General features: G+C 41.8%; 1 protein-coding gene across 3 annotated transcripts in view; it reads right to left on the bottom strand.

Moving 5' to 3' along the window:
• Window positions 1-325: 325 nt before the first annotated feature.
• Window positions 326-21,608, bottom strand: part of lnx1 (ligand of numb-protein X 1) — a 103,037-nt gene continuing 81,754 nt past the window's right edge. For all 3 annotated transcript variants that reach the window (XM_037698338.1, XM_037698337.1, XM_037698340.1), the window contains 9 exons: window positions 19,528-19,775; window positions 14,960-15,115; window positions 11,848-12,056; window positions 11,345-11,764; window positions 10,440-10,574; window positions 4,572-4,749; window positions 3,399-3,645; window positions 2,102-2,260; window positions 326-1,344 (listed from right to left, as the gene is read on the bottom strand). In XM_037698338.1, the coding sequence (XP_037554266.1) occupies window positions 1,209-1,344; window positions 2,102-2,260; window positions 3,399-3,645; window positions 4,572-4,749; window positions 10,440-10,574; window positions 11,345-11,764; window positions 11,848-12,056; window positions 14,960-15,115; window positions 19,528-19,775 (1,888 nt within the window). In that variant the 3' untranslated portion in view covers window positions 326-1,208. The remainder of the gene's footprint in view (window positions 1,345-2,101; window positions 2,261-3,398; window positions 3,646-4,571; window positions 4,750-10,439; window positions 10,575-11,344; window positions 11,765-11,847; window positions 12,057-14,959; window positions 15,116-19,527; window positions 19,776-21,608) is intronic.

Here is a 21,608-nt window from a genome sequence, read left to right as displayed (position 1 = left end):
GGTCCAACAAAGACACACATTGACATACAGGGAAGTGCAAAAAATAAATAAAATAAAAATAATTATGAATTGTTTTTCATTTATCTCCTCAGCAGCCATAGCAGTAAGAAGGATGACAGTGAGGAGAAGGACAGAAGATCCAAATGTGGAAAAAGAAAAAAGAGGTGAAGAAGGAAGAGGCCGACTGATATATTTTAAAATTAAACAAAGAAAAAAAAAAAAAAACGATAGTTTTTTTCAAAAGGCATGTTGTTTCATAATTCTAGTGTAATAGTGTAATTCTCAGTGGCTTGTGCTTTTATTCAATATTCCTTAAACTGAACTCTTTTTTTCCAAACAACTTTATTTATCTTTTAACCAGATGCACCATTAGATTGACTACACAGGCTGAAGCGTGACAGATAGAACCACAGCAGATGGGCCTCAGGCCATCCACTGAAACAGAAATATCAGTTGCTTTTCTCAAAAGTAAGAAAATCAGTAAGGCCTCCACAACATCTCCTAATTAAATGTAACTTTTTAACATGTTGTGAACACATCGATCCTTTTTTCATGTATCTTTGCTTGCCAGTGGTTTTGATAATTTTGCCATAGCTTCTGAGACAACAGAGAGAGACCTCACAGACTACTACTTGGCAACGTGTCTTCAGTTCAACAGATGAAGATGACAACCACTGTCAGTACAAACAGAATAAAGCCTACATTAAAAGGCCATACAACAAACAAAAGAAACATATTACAAGTATCTGAATCTGTAATTATTTTTTGAGACACTCAACATTTACATAAAGAAATGTGAGTCCATCTGAATGCATATCCTAATATATATCTACTGAAATTGGCAACACGTTGTTTCTCCTCTCAGGCCTCCCACCCCACTCACTGGCTGCTGTTCCATACACTGACAATGTCCAGTAAACAGTTGACACACAATGAATGAGTTAGAAGGGGTTCCAGCCTGGATCCTTCCAGTTCAGCATTCCCAAAGGGGCAAGTTAACTTTCTGGTAACAACCCAGTCTTTAATCTCTACCCCCTGCAAACTGCTGGCCAATTCCCTGCAGGCCATTTGAAGTGAGGGATCTGCACAGCGGCACCACAACTCTGAGCTTCTCCCACACAGCAAGCTTTAGGGTGGCTGCCCAGTCTATAGCTTCACAATCCCCAGGTCAGTACCACTGGAGCAGTGCTAGATGGCTTGGAGCACTGTTACAGCAGGCTGCCTGGCCAAGAGACAATGGTCAGGGTGATCTTCCCCCGGAGCTCCTTCAGGAGGCGAACCAAAGCCGTGTGTGTCATCCCCCATGTGCTCTTCCCATTCACTTCAAGCAGGATGTCCCCACACCTACACAGAAAAAGAGAAAAAGAGTTAATCTTTGACAACCTAAAGTAAAAAAGCGGAGAAAAAAACCCCTTTACAACCAACATGTAAAATTGTAAATGGACTGTACTTTCTATCTTATCAAGACACTCAAAGCACTTTACACTACAATCTGTGCCTCATTTACCCATTCATACAGCACTCTACTAGATCTCTACAAAGAATCTGAATCTGTAGAGAATAATCAGAGCTTTGTCACATTCATACACCGATGGGACACACATCGGAGGCAATGAGGGGTTCACTGTCTTGCGGAGGGACACTTCAACATGTGACTGCTGGTGGATTCGAACCCCCAACTCTAGCATTGGAGGACGACTGCTCTAACCACTCAGCCACCACAGCATGTCTTTATAGAGCAGCTGTGGCTAAGTGGTTAGAGCAGTCATCCTCCAATGCAAGAGTTGGGGGTTCGAATCCACCAGCAGTCACATGCCGAAGTGTCCCTGGGCAAGACACTGAACCCCTCACTGCCTCTGATGTGTGTCTCATCGGTGTATGAATGTGATAAAGCTCTGATTAGTCTCTTTAGAATGATTTGTTCAACTAGCTTTGTACAGGTCTGGTATAGAGCTGTATGAATGGGTAAGTGAGGACACAGATTGTAAAGAGCTTTGAGTATCTCGATAAGATAGAAAGGTGCTGTATAAGTACAGTCCATTTACAGTTTTCCCAGAAATCTCTCTAGAAGCTGCAACAGCAAACTACATTAAGTGAATACCTTATCCTGCCATCATTGTAGGCTGGTGTCCCCTCCACGATGGAGCGGATAAAAAAGGATTGATTGCAGTTAACCTCCTCCTGACCTCCAACGATACTGAAGCCCAGGCTTCCTGACGTGTTCCGCCGCAGGACGATGTCTTTGCAGTAGTAGAGTGGTCTACAGGAGCCAAGAAGAGATTAAAGGCACTGATCTCTCAACTGCATCTTTAAATCACCAACTAGGTTCATTCAGAGTCTGTATGCAGCAGTGAGTCTGCTGAAACAAGAAGTCTTCTTTCAGGATCTCACCTTTGAATGAAAACTACATGCAGTTGCACTGCTGACTAGAATCTAGCTTATAATTAGTTAATTGTTGCAAGAAAAACATGTTTGACTTTATTTTTTATTTTACAGACACAGGAGCATTAGTTTATGACAGAGCTTTAGGGCCACGCTAAGAAAAAAAAATTAAAAGCCATAAAATTGTGAGAATAAAGTCAAAGTATTACAAGAATAAAGTCGAACAGTCTTAATATTATGAGAATAAAGTCGTACGAGACTTTTTGCAGCTCTCGTTTTTTTTTTTTTCCACGAGTCAGATCCACAACGCGACCTGTCAATCAGTCCAGTAGGTGTTTCAGCAAATGACCAATCTGACGCTAAATGAGTCGTAATATTATCCGAACTCCGACATGATAAAGCAGGTTTACTGTGGTAAAATGAAGAATGTTGAGCATCTTGTTAAGTTATACTTTGGTTTTACAAATAAGGAGATAGTTAATCTGTTAGCACATCAGCATCAGATTATTATCAGCATCAGGACTTTGAACCTGCTTACAGTAAGGTGGTACGCTCTGATGGGCTGCAGCAGCTCTCTGCAGGTAAGGAGCATTTAGCTTCGGATTGGTCATTTACTGACACAACTACTGGATTGACTGACAGGTCACGTCGTGGATCCAACTTGGGGAAAAAAATAAACAAGAGCTGTAAAAAAAGTCTCGTATGACTATATTCAACTTTATTCTTATAATACTATGACTTTATTCTCATAATATTTATGGCTTTTAATTTTTTTTTCCTTAGCGTGGCCCTAAAGCTCCGGTGTATCAGTGCAACAGTCAATAAAAAAAAAACTTTCATTTTCCGATGTTTTATTATTCATTAGTAGTGATAAAAAATCATTTAAAAGTATAATGATCTTTCATTTCCCTGCTGGTCATGCCAAAATTTGAGGTGGCACCAGCTGGCAGAGGCCAGGAAGACCAGCATGAGCTGCGCAGAAAAATTGCAAACATTGACAGTAAGCGGGTGCTCACCTAGGTAGCTGCAACCATGAAACCCACTGTGGGGAATAGTCGTCATTAGGCAGGGGGCTCTTGGTGCTGTCTGTGGGGGACGAGGTGAGACAGGGTGGCAGCGAGCACTCCTGTGGGCTTTCATCAGGAGGACGCATCTCCAGGACCTTGAGCACAACAGGAGATGAGGTGTTCTTCAAATTGGCCACAGCCTCACCCCGAGTCACCCCCGTCAAATCCACCCCATTCACGTTCAACAAGATGTCACCTGTAGAAGAGAAGGAGTGGACATGGTTGCTGCCCTGATAATAGTTTTATATAAACACAGCACAGGACACACTCATGATCTGCTCGTTTCATCTTCAGTTAGAGCACAAAGACGTGGAAACCAAGGGCCACCTGTGCTTTGAAAAGCTTGTTAATAATGAAAGTGATGCCAAGGTAGGTGGCACAGTCCTGCTTGCTGTTAAGCAACTCAAAGGACACATTTACCCTGAGAGGATGTGCAAATGTAAATGAATGCCTTTCATGAGCAATCAAACAAAGAGACAGCTGCTGCTACTCTGTCTCATACAGATACAGTGATGTGCACCTTGAACTGTACCAAACAACGACCCCAGGACAACTGTGTGAAGTCTTCATATTATCATTATACTCCACTGGAACATTTATATTTCTCCTCATAAACAGACCCTCAGGCTGGGGATGGAGAGGCCGGATGTTGAGTGCAACGAAGGGCTTAATATTGTTACGTCTTAAGAGATGGATTGCTGGAATCAGCACTTTGTGGAAAATCTCACTTTCCCTGCATTTCAGCTGTGATGTAAGATCTCAGTGGCCCTGAATTGATACTGGCGCATCTTGCAGTTTCAAACCCGACTGATTCTGCAGAACAAAACACACACACAGTCCTTTTCTACATTGCAATATCTTGAACTCTGCCATGCTAATGTTTCGTTGTGTTTTTGTTGAAGTGTGTAGGAACAAATCTGCAGAGAAATTATCCACATCAGCACCAAGGTAAATTTGCTTGTTCATCACCAAAGAAAAGCACGTTCAGAACAGGCTGCTAAGACTTGTGTTCCTGTGATTTTGCACAAGTAGCAAACCCAAACAAATACTTATGAGTAAATCATTTTTAAAAGATGTGTCCTTGTAACACAATTAGTTATTTGTAATAATAAAGGATCATACCTTTGTGAATGGAGCCCTCTTGTCCCACCACCCCATCAGGGTCTACATTTGTGACATAGATGGGAAGGTCCCACCCTCGACTGGACATGCCACCTGCCACTGTCATGCCCAGGGAGTCATACGGCTCTTTAGTGAGCGTAACTGTCTTCTCGTAGCACGCAGGCTTCTGACAAGAGTCCTTCACAGGGGACAAAAGGAAAACAAGGAAGATAATTAAAGTGGATTATATACTTCCAATGTTGTCATCTTGAACATCTTTCATTCATTATCTTTTATTCTTATAAGTTTAAAACACAGTGAACTCACAACAAGGACACTTTCTTAGATGACATGATTAAACTTTTGAAGAGCTCATTTCAATATTTATGACTGTACTTGTCACTAGTTTGAAGATTTGTGATGATTGTGGAAGTCAAGTAAGTCTAAGACTAATAACATACACATGGTTAGTCGCTAATTGATAAATTACCATATTAACATAAGTGTTGCGGTGCTCATGCATGGTCGATAAGAGAAACAACACACACAGGTGTTGCACTGTTGCTGTATGGTGCATTTCAGGGGGTTGTGAGGGACAGTGATGTTGTTTAGTGAGTACTTGCGAGTCAGATATGGGAGAGCTGAGCAGTAATGAATAACACTGGACACACTGAGGTTGATGCAGCTTTGCTAATGTGCTGCATTCACACATTCCTGCTGCACTCACAGCAGATCACTCGCAGTCACGTTACTGACCCGAGGGCACGACACCGACTCAAGCTGTGTTCAAACTGGCCACATTCAGCCGCTTCCTACACACTGCACAGGGTGTGTGAGCCACGTGTTCTACTTCCCTCTGTGCTGGTTTTTAAATGAACATCACTGATATTTACTGAGCTTCGGAGGTTCACTCACTTTCCGACCGAATCAAAGCAGCTTTTTTAAATTTCCAAATTTTATGCTAGGTTAAGCGAGCAGGCCTTCAAATTACAAGCCACTTGTAGTGTCACAATAACCAGCTGATGCAATTTTATGATTTCATGAGTTATGAAGGAATGAGGCCAGCTGCCCAAAGCACCTTAAAGGAATAGTTTGCATCTTATAAAGGGGGGTTTATGGAAAGTTTATGAACAATTATTATTTGATCTGTTGTAGTTAGTGCTTTGAACAACCTCACTTTAGAGAACAGAATTAAATTAGAGCAGATTAATGAGCTAATAGTTAGTGTGAGAAATGTCAGGACCAAAGTGGATAACTGCCATCTTAAAACAACCACAAGCTGCAAAATTTATAGCGTTTTATGCAAAAACTATTATATAAACCTTTTTATTAATTAGTTTTGCATTACACAATTATTTCCATCCACCCATTATCTTTTACCTGCTTCTTCCATTCTGGTTCACAGAGTTCACTGGTGCTCATGTCCAGCAATCACTGTGAGAGGGGCGGGGGACACCCTGGACAGGTCTCCAGTCCAACACAGGGACACATAGAGACAAACGAGACAAACAACCATTCACTCTCTCACTCACATCTAGAGACAATTTAGAGTCACCAATCAGCCTAACATGCATGTTTTTGGTCTGTGGGAGGAAACTGGAGTACCCCGAGAAAATCGATTCAAGCACGAGAAGAACATGCAAACTCCACACAGAGAGATCCCAGATCAAAGACGTAAAAAACGTCCTGTTAATCTCAGATGGATCAGCTACCGGCCGTGCGCGTCTCCGCACCTGCTGTCATCTGTGGTGAAGGAAGTAGGAGCAACTTACAGGGCCGGTTCTAGACATGGTTACATGAGGGGGCAGGCGGAAATGTGAAGGAGGGCACCTTCGTCCGTACACATATTACAGCATATCCATTTTCATTTTATTTGTGATTGTATTTCTTATTGTATATAAAATTGTTTTGTTTTGTTTTGTTTTAAAAAAATGAATAAACTTTATAATAATAATAATAATAGTCATTGTTGAGCATGTACTTTGGTAATCATTGTTATTGTTGACTTGTGCTTTCTTCATGGGACTGGGGTAACAGCTAAAAGCTGAAATTTCTACACGTGGGAGTCTACATTTTCAACCATGAACACCATCAAGTGAAAACAGAGAAAGTGACTGACCCATGCCCATCTTGAATGTCTCACTGTGTCTGCAACAACAAATTACAAAGGACAGGCAGCTTCTCATCTCAGTACTGACGTGCATTTTGTTTAAACAGATAATGTGCTGGCTGTGATTCTCGTTTGTTCATAGGTGGGTTGTTTCATTCTTTTCTTTTATTTGAGTGACTTGGGGTGGTATCACAACTCTCCTCTTGACTTTGATCTGTCAATATGGCTCTTTTGAAAAAAATAGTGAGGATCACTGCACTATGAGAAGGTGCTATTTATAAGACTGAGCTGAATACAGCTCCTTAGACTGAAGAAGTCTTTCAGATGAAAGAAGAAACGTTTCTACAATTTTTTGTTTTTTGAACCCGTCCAGAGGACAAGACTTAGCTTTTTTAGACTAACAATGGATCCTGATGCACCCTGATGGCTGCTTACTATTCACCCATCCAGAGAACCTGACTTCACTTTTTTTAAATCTTCTACCTGGATTATTGAGCATGCATCAGGGTATGCATCAGGGTACTTAGCTTGTTACATTTCTAAGAAATGCGCAGCGTTCCTCCTTCCTGATTTCCTCCTTGTCTGCACGCTCCTGGAGCACCGAGGCAGCAAATACTTTTGAAATGCAGCTGATTTGACCGTTAAAGTCCTTTTATTAAGCAAATGTTAGACTAACACACATGTTTACTATGAGGTCGAGCAAACAAATAATTGTTTTTAGGTGGTTATCTTGTTAAATTTGCACAGCGACTCGTCCCGTGCACACACTTACTTCTATGTATCAGCTTTTGAAAATACAGCTGATTTGACCGTCACAGTGCATTTATTAAGGAAAAGTTAAACTGAGAAACACTGCTATAATTTCCAAGTAGGTATCTCTGCAGACAAAAACAGAAGACGTATCAGGAGGGCCACATCTTATTGGACGATAAGAAAAAAGGTATATCTGCAGGGCCACATTTGATTGGGCAAAAAAATAATAATAAAAGGCGTTATTGGCAGATTGTGTTAACCACAGGCACATTATGTCTATGGTGTTAACCAGTTCAACATTAGCGGCATCTCCATAACTTCTCTTTCCGCCTCTCTTAACACACAACTCTTAACTTAACTTCCAGTTACATTTCAAAACAAGAGCAACATAACTGGGTAGTAGGGAGGGCTAAATGTTTGTTTTTTAATACCTAGCCATTACATAAAAAAACAAAATCCATTTTGGTTGTTGAAAAATGTGAAAGTAATTGAAATCAATTCATAAATAAAGAAAAATAAAGTAACCAAAATAATAATGATAATTAAACTGACCTAGGGACAAAGGATGTTTCCTTTAACTTCACATTTTCTTGTTCAACTTTTAAATCAGTGAGTGATGGTCAGTTTCTGTAAGATTTCTGCAACTGGAGCAGGTATTCTGTTTACTGGTTAACTTCCTCAGCTGTCTCACATTTAAGGGTCAGTCCTACTCCATGTTTCAGCTCCTTTCATAGATCAGATCTCATAGAAGAACTTCTAAACAGTAAATTTTGTTTTTAGCATTTGATTTGGGCCATTATCTCGTTACAGGACTCATGATCTTTAATTGAGATCAGACTTTTTGACAAATAGGAGCAGGTTTGGCTTCAGATGCTTCATATTTCATTGTACCCAGACCACACTCAAACCAACTGTGTCAGGTGCAGCTACAACCAAGAACAAAAGAGAACCTTCTTGTGTTTGACAGTAGATATAATGCTGCTTCTTAGAAACCATCCATCCATCCATTATCTTTACCCGCTTATTCCATTTTGGGTCACGGGGGTCGCCGGTGCCCATGTCCAGCAATCACTGTGTGAGGGGCGGGGTACACCCTGGACAGGTCACAAGTCCATCACAGGGACACATAGAGACAAACGAGACAAACAACCATTCACTCTCTCACTCACATCTAGGGACAATTTAGAGTTACCAATCAGCCTAACATGCATGTTTTTGGTCTGTGGGAGGAAACTGGAGCACCCGGAGAAAACCCACGCATGCACGTAGAGAACATGCAAACTCCACCCAGAAAGTCGGGGTTTGAACCAAGGACCTGTTTGCTGAGAGGCAGCAGCTCTACCAGCTGCACCACTGTGCTGCCTTCTTAGAAACCTTCAGTTTAAAAAAAGAGTTGACGTAACTTAACTAAAGAGCAGCAAATACAGTTAGACAATCAGTGTTTACCCTCCAGAAACGCCTATTCTCCAGAAACGCCCACTTTTGGTCTGCAGAGAACCCCTTCTCATAATTTTGAGCAAAAAATAATTGTTTTTAAGTGTTAATCTTGTTAAATTCTTGTTAAAGTCCTCCCGTGCACGCTCCTGCGGCCGCCATTTGGCAGCCAATCGATTTTTGGCACAACACCGGCCCACATTTCTGGGTTGTCAGCGGTGACGCATAATTGATGCGGCGTATATGGTGAAGCAACATAGTTATGGATTTTTCCACTTTATTAGACATATTTGGACTGATGCGACTTATAGGATGGTGCAACGTTTATGGCAAAAAATACGGTCCACGCAGCATTCCCTCAGTGAGGACTGAACTAGGCAAAAGGGCCTGTTCATTCTCCACTCCTGTTTCCTGGAACACCTTGCAAAAAGATCTGACACTGTCCACGTTGACCTCTCTAAGGGATTTTAAACAACTGCTAATGTCATGGCAAAAATCATTGCAGACATGTTTTTAGTATTTTACCCTGTTTCATAATGTAGCTTGTTTTTATTTTGTTTTACATCACTACTTGTATTTACTTTTCATTTTATATGCTTTTTATGACTGTTTCTTGTTGTGTTTACCTCATCTCTGTGTGTGTGTGTTTTTTTTTAAACAGGTCTCTCTTGAAAATGAATCCTCATGACTTGATGAGACTAACCTGTATAAATAAAGGCTGAATGAAAAAAAGATAAAATCATCTTGGGTGCCATTTCTTTGCATTCGTCTGCACTTTGCTTGAGCAGAATTTTAACAGTCATGCAAAACATGACATCTTTTAAGCAATTCTGTGCAACAGCCTAAAGTTAATTAAATCAGCTACGGAGAGGTTAGTCATGCTTTTTGTTTAAGAAGCTTTGCACAAGTGGATTTAATCATAACTACATGATGGAGTTTTATTACCTTGAAGTTTAGGGCAGCTGTCAGGGAGTGTTAGCATTTTCAGAAGTGGTTTCATTCTGCATCTTTTCCACAGATGATGAGAGGCATTAGTGTATTTAGTTTTCAGCATCATATGATTGATTTTTCTTACAGTCCTCCATAATAAGACAAGATAAGGACTTTATTGATCCCGCAAGAAATTGGGTGCTGGCTTTAGCGATTCTTCATGATTTTGATAAAGAGCAAACTGGCATGTCATTCTCAATTCATTTTAAGTTGTAATCTTATACAACTTTGCACATATTTTCTATCTAAACATCAAACTCAAACTGTCAAATGGATGACGAGGAGGTTTTCTCAGTTTTCTGTTAGAGCACAATAACTAAAAAGAAATGCATAAAACCGCAACCGTTCCGAGTGAGGTTATGAATGATAAGTGAACATGGTGGGGTATCAAGACGTGTGTGTGTAAAATAAAGATATGGATGCTGCAACGCAGTGAACGGAGGAGACCCTCTTGTTGTCCTGCCTGGATGACTTGCTTGGCATTGATGAAAGAATAATGCCTGCACAGATTAGTTGCAGCTGAAAGTGAATATTTCTCACAAGGACACATCTTTTCTCTGTGCATTAACGGTGTTCACGTCACGTGTGTGTGCGCTGCTCACCAGCAGTGTTTGCTCCATGTCTACGGGGGAATATGGCGGGGGACCTTCCACGCCCCATGGAGCTTCTTGTAGGATGTCTGGTGTGGGCAGGCAAATTTGACGAGACACTACGAAGTGAACGCTCTGCTCACTTGCCTAAAGAAAGCAAAAAGACAGCAAAAAGTTGTAACATAAGGTGCAAATCTGTACGTGATGTATTTTATTGCTGGGTGAGAAATTCTAAAGATAGGGCACCAAATAAAAGTCTGTTCTCCACGCTCGGTGAATTCACACTCCCGCTCCTGTCCTGCTGGTTCATCACACATTCACATGTGATTTGTCTCACAGCCAGACATGTTGCATGGCTGCTTCTACCTTCCTGCTTTGAGATTCCTCTGGAGATTTCTTTTTGCTGCTGTCTAACAGCTCGAAATTAACCAATCCAGGCCATTATTGGCCTAATTGGACTAATTAAATTTATTTCCCTCCAGTTCTTAATCTCTGAGAGTAAGTGGCTGCTCCTAGAGGCCATCTTGGCTCCGCAGAGATCAGAAGGGCCAGTCAAACTGCTTAGACAGGACTTGTGAGCCTGAAGACCCTGCACAGCCAGCCTCAAACTCACAGTAATTAACCACTATTAACTGAACACACGCCATCATTGCATCAACCAGGAACCAGAGGCAGCAGCTTAGTCCAGTGCGTCAGGGAGTCTCCGCAATTAAACACTATTAACTGCAGCGAGTGCAGACACAACAGCGCAGCACAAAATTAGCTTGAACCACCACAATTATCTTTAATGCCTTAGGGACTTTGAGTAGCTCAGTCGTTTGTGGTCTGTAACAGCATTAAGGCAGATTTGTCACCACTGTGAACTTTCTGTGAAATAATAAAGCCTGCTGCATTTCCTGTGGTCCCTGCAGACTGACCTGAATGAGCAGAGCAGCGTGCTCTGGCGCCCCATAACGAAGGTCGTGCCCGTTGATGGCCAGCACGCGGTCACCAATGCACAACTGTCCATCACGTGCCGCCAGGCCGCCCTCCAGCAGGTGAAAGATGTAGACCCCGTGCTCCTCCGCCCGCCGCACAAGCTTAATGCCCAGCTGCTCATCTGGAGTGCTTTTACTCAGAACTACATGAATACTGTCATCTCTCAGTTGTTGGGAGAGGCTGTGTGACTGGTGGCCCCCAGCGGCATCATGGCCGTGACTGTATGGATAGCCATGGGAGTGTGAGCGGTAGCGGTAGCGTTGCTCTCTGAGCACAGTTAGCCGCAGGAGTTGGCAGGGCTGTCTCAGGGATGCCACTGCAAAGGAGTGAGGCACGTTGCTGATGTCAATGCCATTTACCTGAAAGAGAAAAAAAGCCTAATTTTAAAAACCAAACATCATTACTTGGATTGCTTTTTATTCAGAGAAACTCTTTTTGTTACCTTTAGAATCATGTCCCCAGGCAGCAAGCGACCGTCCCGAGCTATGACACCCTCTCTGTATATATCCTGGATGAGGATGCGGACCAGAGGGGTCTCATTGCCGCCCACAATGCTAATGGCCAGAGGATCTGAAGGATCCTGTCGTGTGATTTTAATACTGGTAACTTCACCATCGGGGATCAGGTGATGTAACTGAGGGAGAGCAAGCACTGATGGAGAAAGTAGAAGAAGAAAAAGGCTGACTTTAGTTTTACTGTTCAAGAATAATGAAGACACAGCAGAAGAATGGGAGGGAAGGGGAAAGCAATGAGAAAGGAAACAGGATAGTGTAGTAAACTGTGGTGGTTTAGCAGTGAAACCAGCAGTCTCCTTCCTTGAGAAAAACAAACTCATACAATTCGAGAGGGAGACTGTCCTCAGCTGATTATCCTCCATGATGTTTATATCATTAGTCACCTACAGAACATCTGTACGTATGCTCGGGAAAACTTTCAGTAAGCAATGACTTGAGTGGAGCCCAAACATTATATTGCACACAAGTTTTAAGATTTTACTTTAATCACTGCACTGTGGAAATGTTACTTGAAAGATGTGAGCTTTTATTTTGATAGCAATAAAAAAAATCTCTGCCACATGAGCTCAAAGGCTCCGAGAACGTTGATCTGTTGATTTGATCCAAACCTAATCAGCTGAACCAACACGAAGGATCCCGCTGAATAAGCATAAAAACATAATTTCCTGTTCCTACAAATCTCATCGTAAACTTCAACCTTTCTTTGATACAGCAGTGATTTCCACATGCTGAACTGGGCTTTATTGGAAGAATGGTGGGAACCTTCTGTGCCTTTAGGCCTGGTGACTTGCCCAGTCACTGACAGAGCAAAGACATGCTTTTCATCTTATTTCTTTCTTGTTGTGAAAAATATCTCGTTCCTCACTTATTCCTTGGCGGGTTATCTCCCTTATTGTTTTGAGCGATGACGGCTCAGCTGTTTATTCTTTTTGGTTTTGCACTCTATTCCAATCAATATTTGGAGTCTATCATTCTTTTTTCATTCGTTCAACCTTTATTTAGACAGGTCAATCCCATTGAGCCTCGAGGACTCATTTACAAGAGAGACCTGACAATGTCATAGCATTGAAGAGCTTTGAGCTCTAACCAAGACCTGTGGCTGAGTGGTTAGAGCAGTCGTCCTCCATTGCGAGAGTTCGGTGTTCGAATCCATCAGCAGTTACATGTCGAAGTGTCCCTGGGCAAGACACTGCCTCTGATGTGTGTCCCATCAGTGTATGAATGTGATCTAAAAGCACTGATTAGTCTCTTTAGAATGATTTGTTCAATTAGCTTTGTAGAGATCTAGTATAGAGCTGTATGAATGGGTAAATGAGGACACAGATTGTAGTGTAAAGCACTTTGAGTATCTTGAAATAAGATAGAACGGCGCTATATAAGTACAGTCCATTTACCTGTATGTATCCTTTATTTATCCCCACTGCTTATCATTTCTGTAGTTTTTCATACATTACCTTTAAAATCTGTTTTAAAAGTCTTCACTTTATTTTCAGCAAATTATGTATCCACCTTTTGCAATTTGCTTTAAATAACCTCTACTCTACGTCATTCTTTCATTTATCTTGCTGTTGCTCCAGCAGCAGGCAATGAATATTTGATCTATTCACTCAGCTTCCGCATTGGTGGCATTTAAAAATCATCCGCTTCCCATTCATTTGTCATCTTCAATTCTTACGCAATAGCAGTTTCTTGCAGCTCTGACTCAATGTAATGCTCTGTTATGGCTGACTATATTACATCCACTTTGCCATGACAAGACTTGAATGTTAGATATTACATCTTGCATTGTTTTCTATACTGTAGAGCGTCTCGTGTCTAAAACAGTACGGCTCTTTGGAGACTACTTAATCCAATTGATGCAAGACTGAAGGTGAAAAGGCAAGGATGGGAATATAGGAGAGGACAGAAAGAAGAGGAGTTAGAGAAAAGAAAAGAACTGGAGGTTGAGGCAAAAAAATGGATAATCAGATGTGACAGTCACAAACTAAATGAATCTTTAGAACAGCTGTTTAAAACAATGAAAATTGAGTCGCAGAGTTGCAAGCCATTTTTTTTGTTAGTGTTTCACACAGATGCAAACACGCGCACGCTTTCTCTGTGATGAAGAAGAACAAGCAGACCACAGCACTTATTGTGATTGGCAAATATGCACTCAGAAAGAGAGGAAGAGGGGGTTGTGCACTAGACAAGCATGTGCAGCTATAGCAACATGTTGCTACAAATATACGTAGTGACGTCTTTATTGCACTGTACAATGTAGTAAAGACTGTAGTACTTCACCGGCCATAACTTGCGTCTGACCGTTCAAAAGACTGGACCATTTGAACGGCTTTTTGAAATAACTGAATGGACATTTTTACAGTTACTAATGCGCATGCATAAAATTGAGCACCACACACTAAATAGCAACACAGATACTTCAGGTCAGTGTTCAACTCTATTGTTTTGGTATTTTACACCTGCTTTCTTACCGACCTTTATATACAAACATATTTGTTGTGAGCACAACGTGCTCCCCGTGTTGCCGTATGTCTGAATGACTGCAGAGAACAGCAGAAACATAGGTCCATATGAACACTGTTTAATGAACTGGAATTAGGTATGATACTAGCTAAACCACAAAGCATTGCAAAACGCTGACTTTAAACATGTCTTTAGTAACTGTAAAAAAGTCAATCCTCAAGATGTGACTCCCGTTAAAGAGCCGTAAAGCCCATCTCTAAGAACGTCATCTGCCTTCTGTGACCTCTGGTATTCCATCAGTATAAAGTGCCTCGGGGCCGCAGCTCTCCCTCCTCAACTGTCTGTAGTGATGCACTAACACACTTATGCAATCTGCAGCTGAATTATTAAAGAAACATATGCTGCTGTTGCACCACGGGCCCTAAGCCATGTCACCTTCTTGGCACTACCAAGGGAACATTGCGAATACAAACATTTTGGACACACATGCACACACCACACACAATATGCTCTCTGGAACTCTCTCCAGAGACATTTAGGAGACAAAAAGATTGATGTAAAAGCTTTGATCCGTACTTTCTGGAGGCACACTGGAATTCCTGGCATTATCCCTCTCCTCAGACGTCTCATTGCTGACTGCAGTGCCACTCTTGGTCCTCCGTAGAACACTGAACGCCCGATTCAACCTCCTGAAGGAGCGGCTCCTCACAGAAGACCGGTCAAAATTTCGGACTGCAAAGAAAGGCAGAAGAGGAGAAGCTCTTTATAAACGCCTTCACTTTGAACATGCCCAGACATGTCTGAGTCTACCTCAGTCATGGCCAAACCTCCTCTGAAAAAGACCCAAGTTAACATGCTGCAACTGGTGAAGCTGAAATACCTGTGATGCAGTAAATCCAGTTAGTGTCAGTTTGAAAGCTGCATGTCTGAATGTACAAGACAAGATGTTTCAAATTAGGCTAGTCCCTTAGTTGTTGACTTCCCCTTTTCCTTCTGATTGTACTGAGATGAGATGAACACCAGTGGTACAATGTGCATTACATAGTTGTCTTTCATGCTTAGTCGTTGTTTTTTTTTACTATTTTTTCTTCTTTTATTGGATTATTTATGTGGGCTGTACACAAATGGTTTTATATAGTTTAAATATACATTAACTTGAGCATTTTCAAAGCCTGCTTAAAAAACAGCTCCTGGGGTAAATTTTGAAACTCATCCCACTGCACACTCTGTAAAAAATAAATACTAAAAAAAAATTGATTTTAGTGGACAGTTGATGCTTTAAATGAACTTAAATGCATTTTTAAACCCAATATTATTTCCATGACAACCCACAGGAGGATAGGTACTGCTCTCTGTATTGCTAAAGGCAATTTACATATATGCACTTGGGACGTTAAGGAATGATGCAGCATACCCCCAACAGACAACTTTACTTTTTCTTAAGCTACAGGCACCCTTGAGGCAAAATTATACTAACTAGAGTATCGGTCCTGACCTACATGTATGACGAAAGCAAAGAATTGAAGCAATTCCATTACAGACATCTACACCTCCGGGTGCGGGAGGAGGGCCACCTGCATCGTGGGGGGCCCCGCTCACCCAGCACACACACTTTCTGCCCCACTCCCCTCGGGAGGGAGGTTGAGGGGCGTTGGGTGTAGGGCCACTGGACTGAGGAACAGCTTCTGCCCTGAGGCTGTTGGACTCATGAATCTCTAACTAGAATAATCACTGTGAAAAACCATTTCATGTTGCTGCTGGTCTGTTTCATGTTGCTGCTGATCTGTTTCATGTTGCTGCTGATCTGTTTCAATGTTGATGTGTTCATGCGTGCACATCTGCTCACAGACTCATGTTCATGTTTGTGCTGATGTTCAATGTTTTATGTTATGAGTGCTTAGTGTATATTTAGTTGATGTTTTTCTTAGTTCATATCTTAGATGTTATTACTGTTTTTCTTTTACATTTTATTGTTGGATGTAACTGGGACCCTGTGTACATAATTTCGCTCCACCACATGTACCACATGAGGTGCGAATGACAATAAAGAATCTCTGACTCTGACTCTCAATTGGTGCCATCATTCCTCACCTCAGTTACTTGAAAATCAAGCAACTCACTGCATTCACTGATGTCATCCTTACAATCACCAGGCTTCACTGCAAAAATAATAATATTAATAAAAATAAGGTGGCATTGGTGGCTCAGTTGGTAGAGCTGTTGCCTCTCAGCAAGAAGGTTGCTGGATCAAATCCTGACCTGGAGCCTTTCTGGGTGGAGTTTTCATGTTCTCTCTGTGATGTGTGGGTTTTCACCCGGTACTCCAGTTTCCTCCCACAGACCAAAAACATGCATGTTAGGCTGATTGAAAACTCTAAATTGTCTCTAGGTGAGAGAGAGAGAGTGAATGGTTGTTTGTCTCATTTGTCTCTATGTGTCCTTGTGATGGACAGGAGACCTGTCCAGGGTGTACCCCGCCTCTCACACAATGACTATTGGATATGAGCACAAGTGACCCCCGTGACCTGAAAAGAAAGAAGCGGGTAAAGATTGGAAGTGGTGGTGCAGAGGTTAGAGAGGGTGAGCCTGTGATCGGAGGGTCGCCGGTCAACTCCCCGGTTCAACTCCTGTGACCGACAACGTCAAAATGTGGGTGGAAAAAGTGAAACATCCACGCCTGCCTCCACCCTCTTCTGCCCCACTCTGGGCCCATGAGCAAGGACCTTAACCCCCACCCCCCAGCTGCTTCCTGGGCACCCTAAATGGCAGCCCACTGCTTCACATGTGTGCTTACATATGCAATGGAGAAAATGCAGATAATTAACTTTCCCACTGGGGATTAATAGAGTACAATAAATAAATAAATAAAAATAATGGATGGATGATGGATGTAATACTACTACTCCTACTAATAATAATAATAATGATAATAACAATACTACTACTACTACTAATAATAATAATAATTATTATTATAACAATACTGCTACATAGCAGATATGGTACTAGGTGAAGTCATACAATAAATACTGTACATTCTTAATGCCTAACTGTTTTAGACTGGTACAGGACATGTATGAGGACAGCAGGACAGTGGTGAGATGTGCTGCAGGAGTGACAGATAGCTTCAAGGTGGAGGAGAGTGCATCAAGGATCGGCTCTGAGCCCCTTCTTTTTTGTTCCTGTGATGGACCGACTAACAGATGAGGTCAGGCAGGAATCCCCATGGACTGTGATGTTTGCAGATAACATTGCTGTGGTGAGAACAGGAAACAGGTGGAAGAGAACTTGGAGAGGTGGAGATATGCATTTGAAAGAAAAGGAATGAAAGTCAGCTGTAGTAAGACAGAGTACATGTGTGTGTGAATGAGAGGGAGGCCAGTGGAATACTGAGGCTACATGGAGCAGAGGTCACAAAGGTGCAGGACTTCAAGTCCTTGGGGTCCAATGTCCAGGATAATGGGGAATGTGGTAAAGAGGTGAGTCCAGGCAGGATGGAGTGGATGGAGAAAAGGTTCAGGAGTGATTTATGACAAAAGAGTGGCAGCAAAGGTCAAATAAAAAGTTTACAAGACAGTGGTGAGACCAGCTATATTGTATGGTCTGGACTGCAGACAGAGACATGGACAAAAAGACAAGAGAAAGAACTGGAAGAGACAGAAATGAAGATGTTGAAGTTCTCCTTAGGAGTGACAAGAATGGATAAGATTAGGAATGAGATCATCAGAGGTACAGCACAGGTTGAACAACTGGGAGATAAAGTTAGAGAGGACACACTGAGATGGTTTGGACATATCAAGAGGAGGGACAGTGGGTATGATGGTGGAAGGGTGGAAGAAGAAGAAGAAGAGGAAGAAGAAGAAAAAGAAGAACATCCGATAACTGTTGTAACTTAAATCTTGTTTAGTAATACTGATGCCTGGAGGAATTAACTTGATGCCAGAGCCTTCCCAGCTGCTTCTTTGTATTACAAAGCACCACGTGTTCAGAGTGATGTGCTACAATAATCAGAAGGTAAGTGACTAAGTTCAAACAACAAAAAACCTCATGTGTCACTGTAATGTTACAACAGCTAAAGTGTGTTGCTGTTTTAAATAAGAATATAGTTCATTTTAAAATGTTTACTACATTAAATTGAAAAAAAAAAAAAAGACCCATTCCTTTTCTTTTTAGACTACCCCTTCCATTTCTTTCCAAACAACTTTTAACAAGGTCAGTTAAAGCATCTTTTTTTCCCCTATGCATGAAGACACTACTTTCAACTGGTGGCTCTTTGAATGATAAACTAATCTTGAGGACTGTGTATAGAAGTATGCTTGCACAACTAAAGTAGTGATGTAATTCAAGAACACATGGACTCCAGTGACTAAGTCCAAACCAGCCTGCCTGCAGAGGCTCCTGCCCAGGACTTTGCTTCCAGGACTACAGGTGGATGCAGTGGCGAAGGCAGCTGCCCGGCTCAGCTGCTCTGGACAGAGTCTCTGCAGCACCACTCCCTCCCTCTGTAGGCCAAGGGAGATGCGAGGGCTCCTGACAGCCACATTATTCTTTAAAAAGCGCCAGCGGCTGCTAGAGCTGACAGCTTGTTCAGCAGTTACGGTGCTCTCGGTGATGGTGGTGGGTGCTCAGCAGGCCAAGCCTAAAGTGCTGCTGCAGCATCGTTTGGTACTTGCTTCAGTAGAAGGGTGGAGAGGAACACTCATGACTACCTCATGATATCACAGGTGGGACAAATGGTGGAAGGATTTTGAATGTCTCACAGCAGCAGTTTTTAACCGGGCTCTTGTTACAGCTTTCCTTTACACTTTTCCTTTTCTGTGTGCTAGTCTTTTCTATGACTTTCTTTCTCTGTGACTTTCTCTTTAAGTTTCTCTCCCTTTTCTCACAAAGAGACATTTTATGGATTTGTGGGGGGAAAGGGTAGCAGAGCTAATTGGTTGATAGGATTTCCATCAGAGACCATTAGATAGAACAAAGACTGTATGCAGGGTTGAATAAGCACCACAAATGTATTTACATTTTTTAAAACAAAGTTCTTTGAGAAGTTTCTAATTATGGCACTACATTAAGTCATACAACAGTGATATATTTCACAACTGAACATGACCACACACAGAGACATCCCTTCTCTCGTTCACACTCACTCTTTTTGTTGCTGCTGCGAGCGGCCAGGCTGGTCATGCTGCCTGACTGACTGTTGTCCTCCATGCTGGGGTCGAAAGCTGGGTTAACCAGGCCAGATTCATCTGATAGAAGAGCCACAGCGGCAGAGGTGGGGCCGTCATTGGGCATCGTGGCAATAGTGAGTTCTGATGTACTATCGGTGCACTCACTCTCCTGTGAGCGTCGCTTCCTGTCTGTTGACAGCCCATAATGGGAGGCTCCTTTACACCTTCAAACATAAAAAACAGAGGGTCTCAGTCTCAGATAACAGAGAGGGTGAATATCATCATATGACAGGATGAGACTAATGATGGTTTAAAATTGAAAGGAATGCATTTTGCCCACCAACTTCTATGCCATTGCTAAAAAGATGAGAAGAGATGAGAAGGTACAAAGTTGTAGCATGCTGTCAAAACCAATCACATCACGCACAGTTTCATCAACATTGCAGGAACTCCCTAAATCAGTTAGCATAGATTTAGAAATAAAGGTTGTAGATGATTTCAAAATCATCAAACCTTATCCAAAATTTAGCTCAACATCTGTAAAATTGTGTTATACCCATTTTTGTGTTGGCTAAGGCTGATTTGCTGTGGCAGCTATCTTGAATTGCATTGACTCAAAGTCAGTTGTAGATTCATTCAGTGATTACGTTCTGAGAGTTTCATTACATTTAGTTCAGTGGTTCAGAATATATTTAGCCAACAGATGGTGGTGCAGTTGGTAGAGCTGTTGCCTCTTAGCAAGAAGGCTGCTGGATCGAAGTACCTTTCTGAGTTCTCTTCATGGATGTGTGGGTTTTCTTCAGTTTCCTCCCACAGACCAAAATCAAGCATGTTAGGCTAATTGTTAACTCTTGTCCTTAGATGTGAGTGAGAGAGTGAATGGTTGTTTGTCTCGTTTGTCTCTATGTGTCTCTGTGATGGACTGAAGACCTGTCCAGGGTGTACCACGTCTCTCGCACAGTGACAACTGGATATGGGCACCAGCGACCCCCATGACAAAGAAAGAAAGGTGGTTGAAAATAATTAATAGATAAACAATTCTTATTTTAATAGATATTACCCAAGTTTTATGCAAAGATAAGCTCAATAGTTCCTAGATTTTATATTTTAAATAGCTTTCAGAAACTACCACACCACATTTGAGCTCAATATCTGTAAAACTGACTAAGGTATAATCAGTTTTGACTTTTCCTAATTCCACTTTGGCTCTGGTAGCCATCTTGAATTGGGTTGACTTTGTAAGAGAATCAGTTGTAGACATATATCCAATGATTGTTTTCTGAAAGTTTAATCAAAATCAGTTCGGAGGTTTGTGAGATGTTTTGGTAATAGACTGACACAATTAACTCCAACAGTGAAAGTACAAGTTTTTGAAACAAATATCAGTTGGCACCACGACGATAAGTTGAGGATGAGTCTCAGCCTCCCTTCTCCCCTTACAGCCATCCTCTCCACACCATTATTATGAAATATTTATTCTAGTGATTATCTAGTGTAGGGTTGTTTTTTTTTTTTTAAAGGATAGAAAGAAAGAAAAGACAAAGTAAGACTCCAAAATATAAGAAATATACACAAAGAGAGCACACGGCAAAACACCCGGCCACTGTCTGTTCACCTGCAAAGAACATGACAAAACACAGCAACAAAATACATATGTATAAAGAACTTAAAATATTCATGGCTTTGCAGTAAGTTTCCATAAATATATATGCCCATACCTACGCCTATATACATACATACATACACATGAATATACACTCACATACATATCTATATATCTACATTTAAAGCCTACATAAGCATCCCTGCTTCTATTTGTGTGTGGTTGTGAGCATGCATAAGTGTATAAGGCTTCTCTAATAGAACATTTAATAGTAACTGTGAAGCAGCAGAGACCTGACCCCCAAGACCAGAGGCAGACGAAAAAGGGGGGACCAGAGCCCAAGACCCCAGGAGGGACCCCGACCGCGGAGCCCCCAGAGCCACCCACACAGGACGAACCACTCACCCACCCCCCAGAACGGACCACAGGGGAGAACCGGAAGATCCCCACCAGC

Source organism: Nematolebias whitei, chromosome 3, assembly GCF_014905685.2.
Source record: "Nematolebias whitei isolate Nwh7 chromosome 3, NemWhi1, whole genome shotgun sequence".
NCBI lineage: Eukaryota > Metazoa > Chordata > Actinopteri > Cyprinodontiformes > Rivulidae > Nematolebias > Nematolebias whitei.
This window is presented reverse-complemented; position numbering and strand designations above follow the sequence as displayed.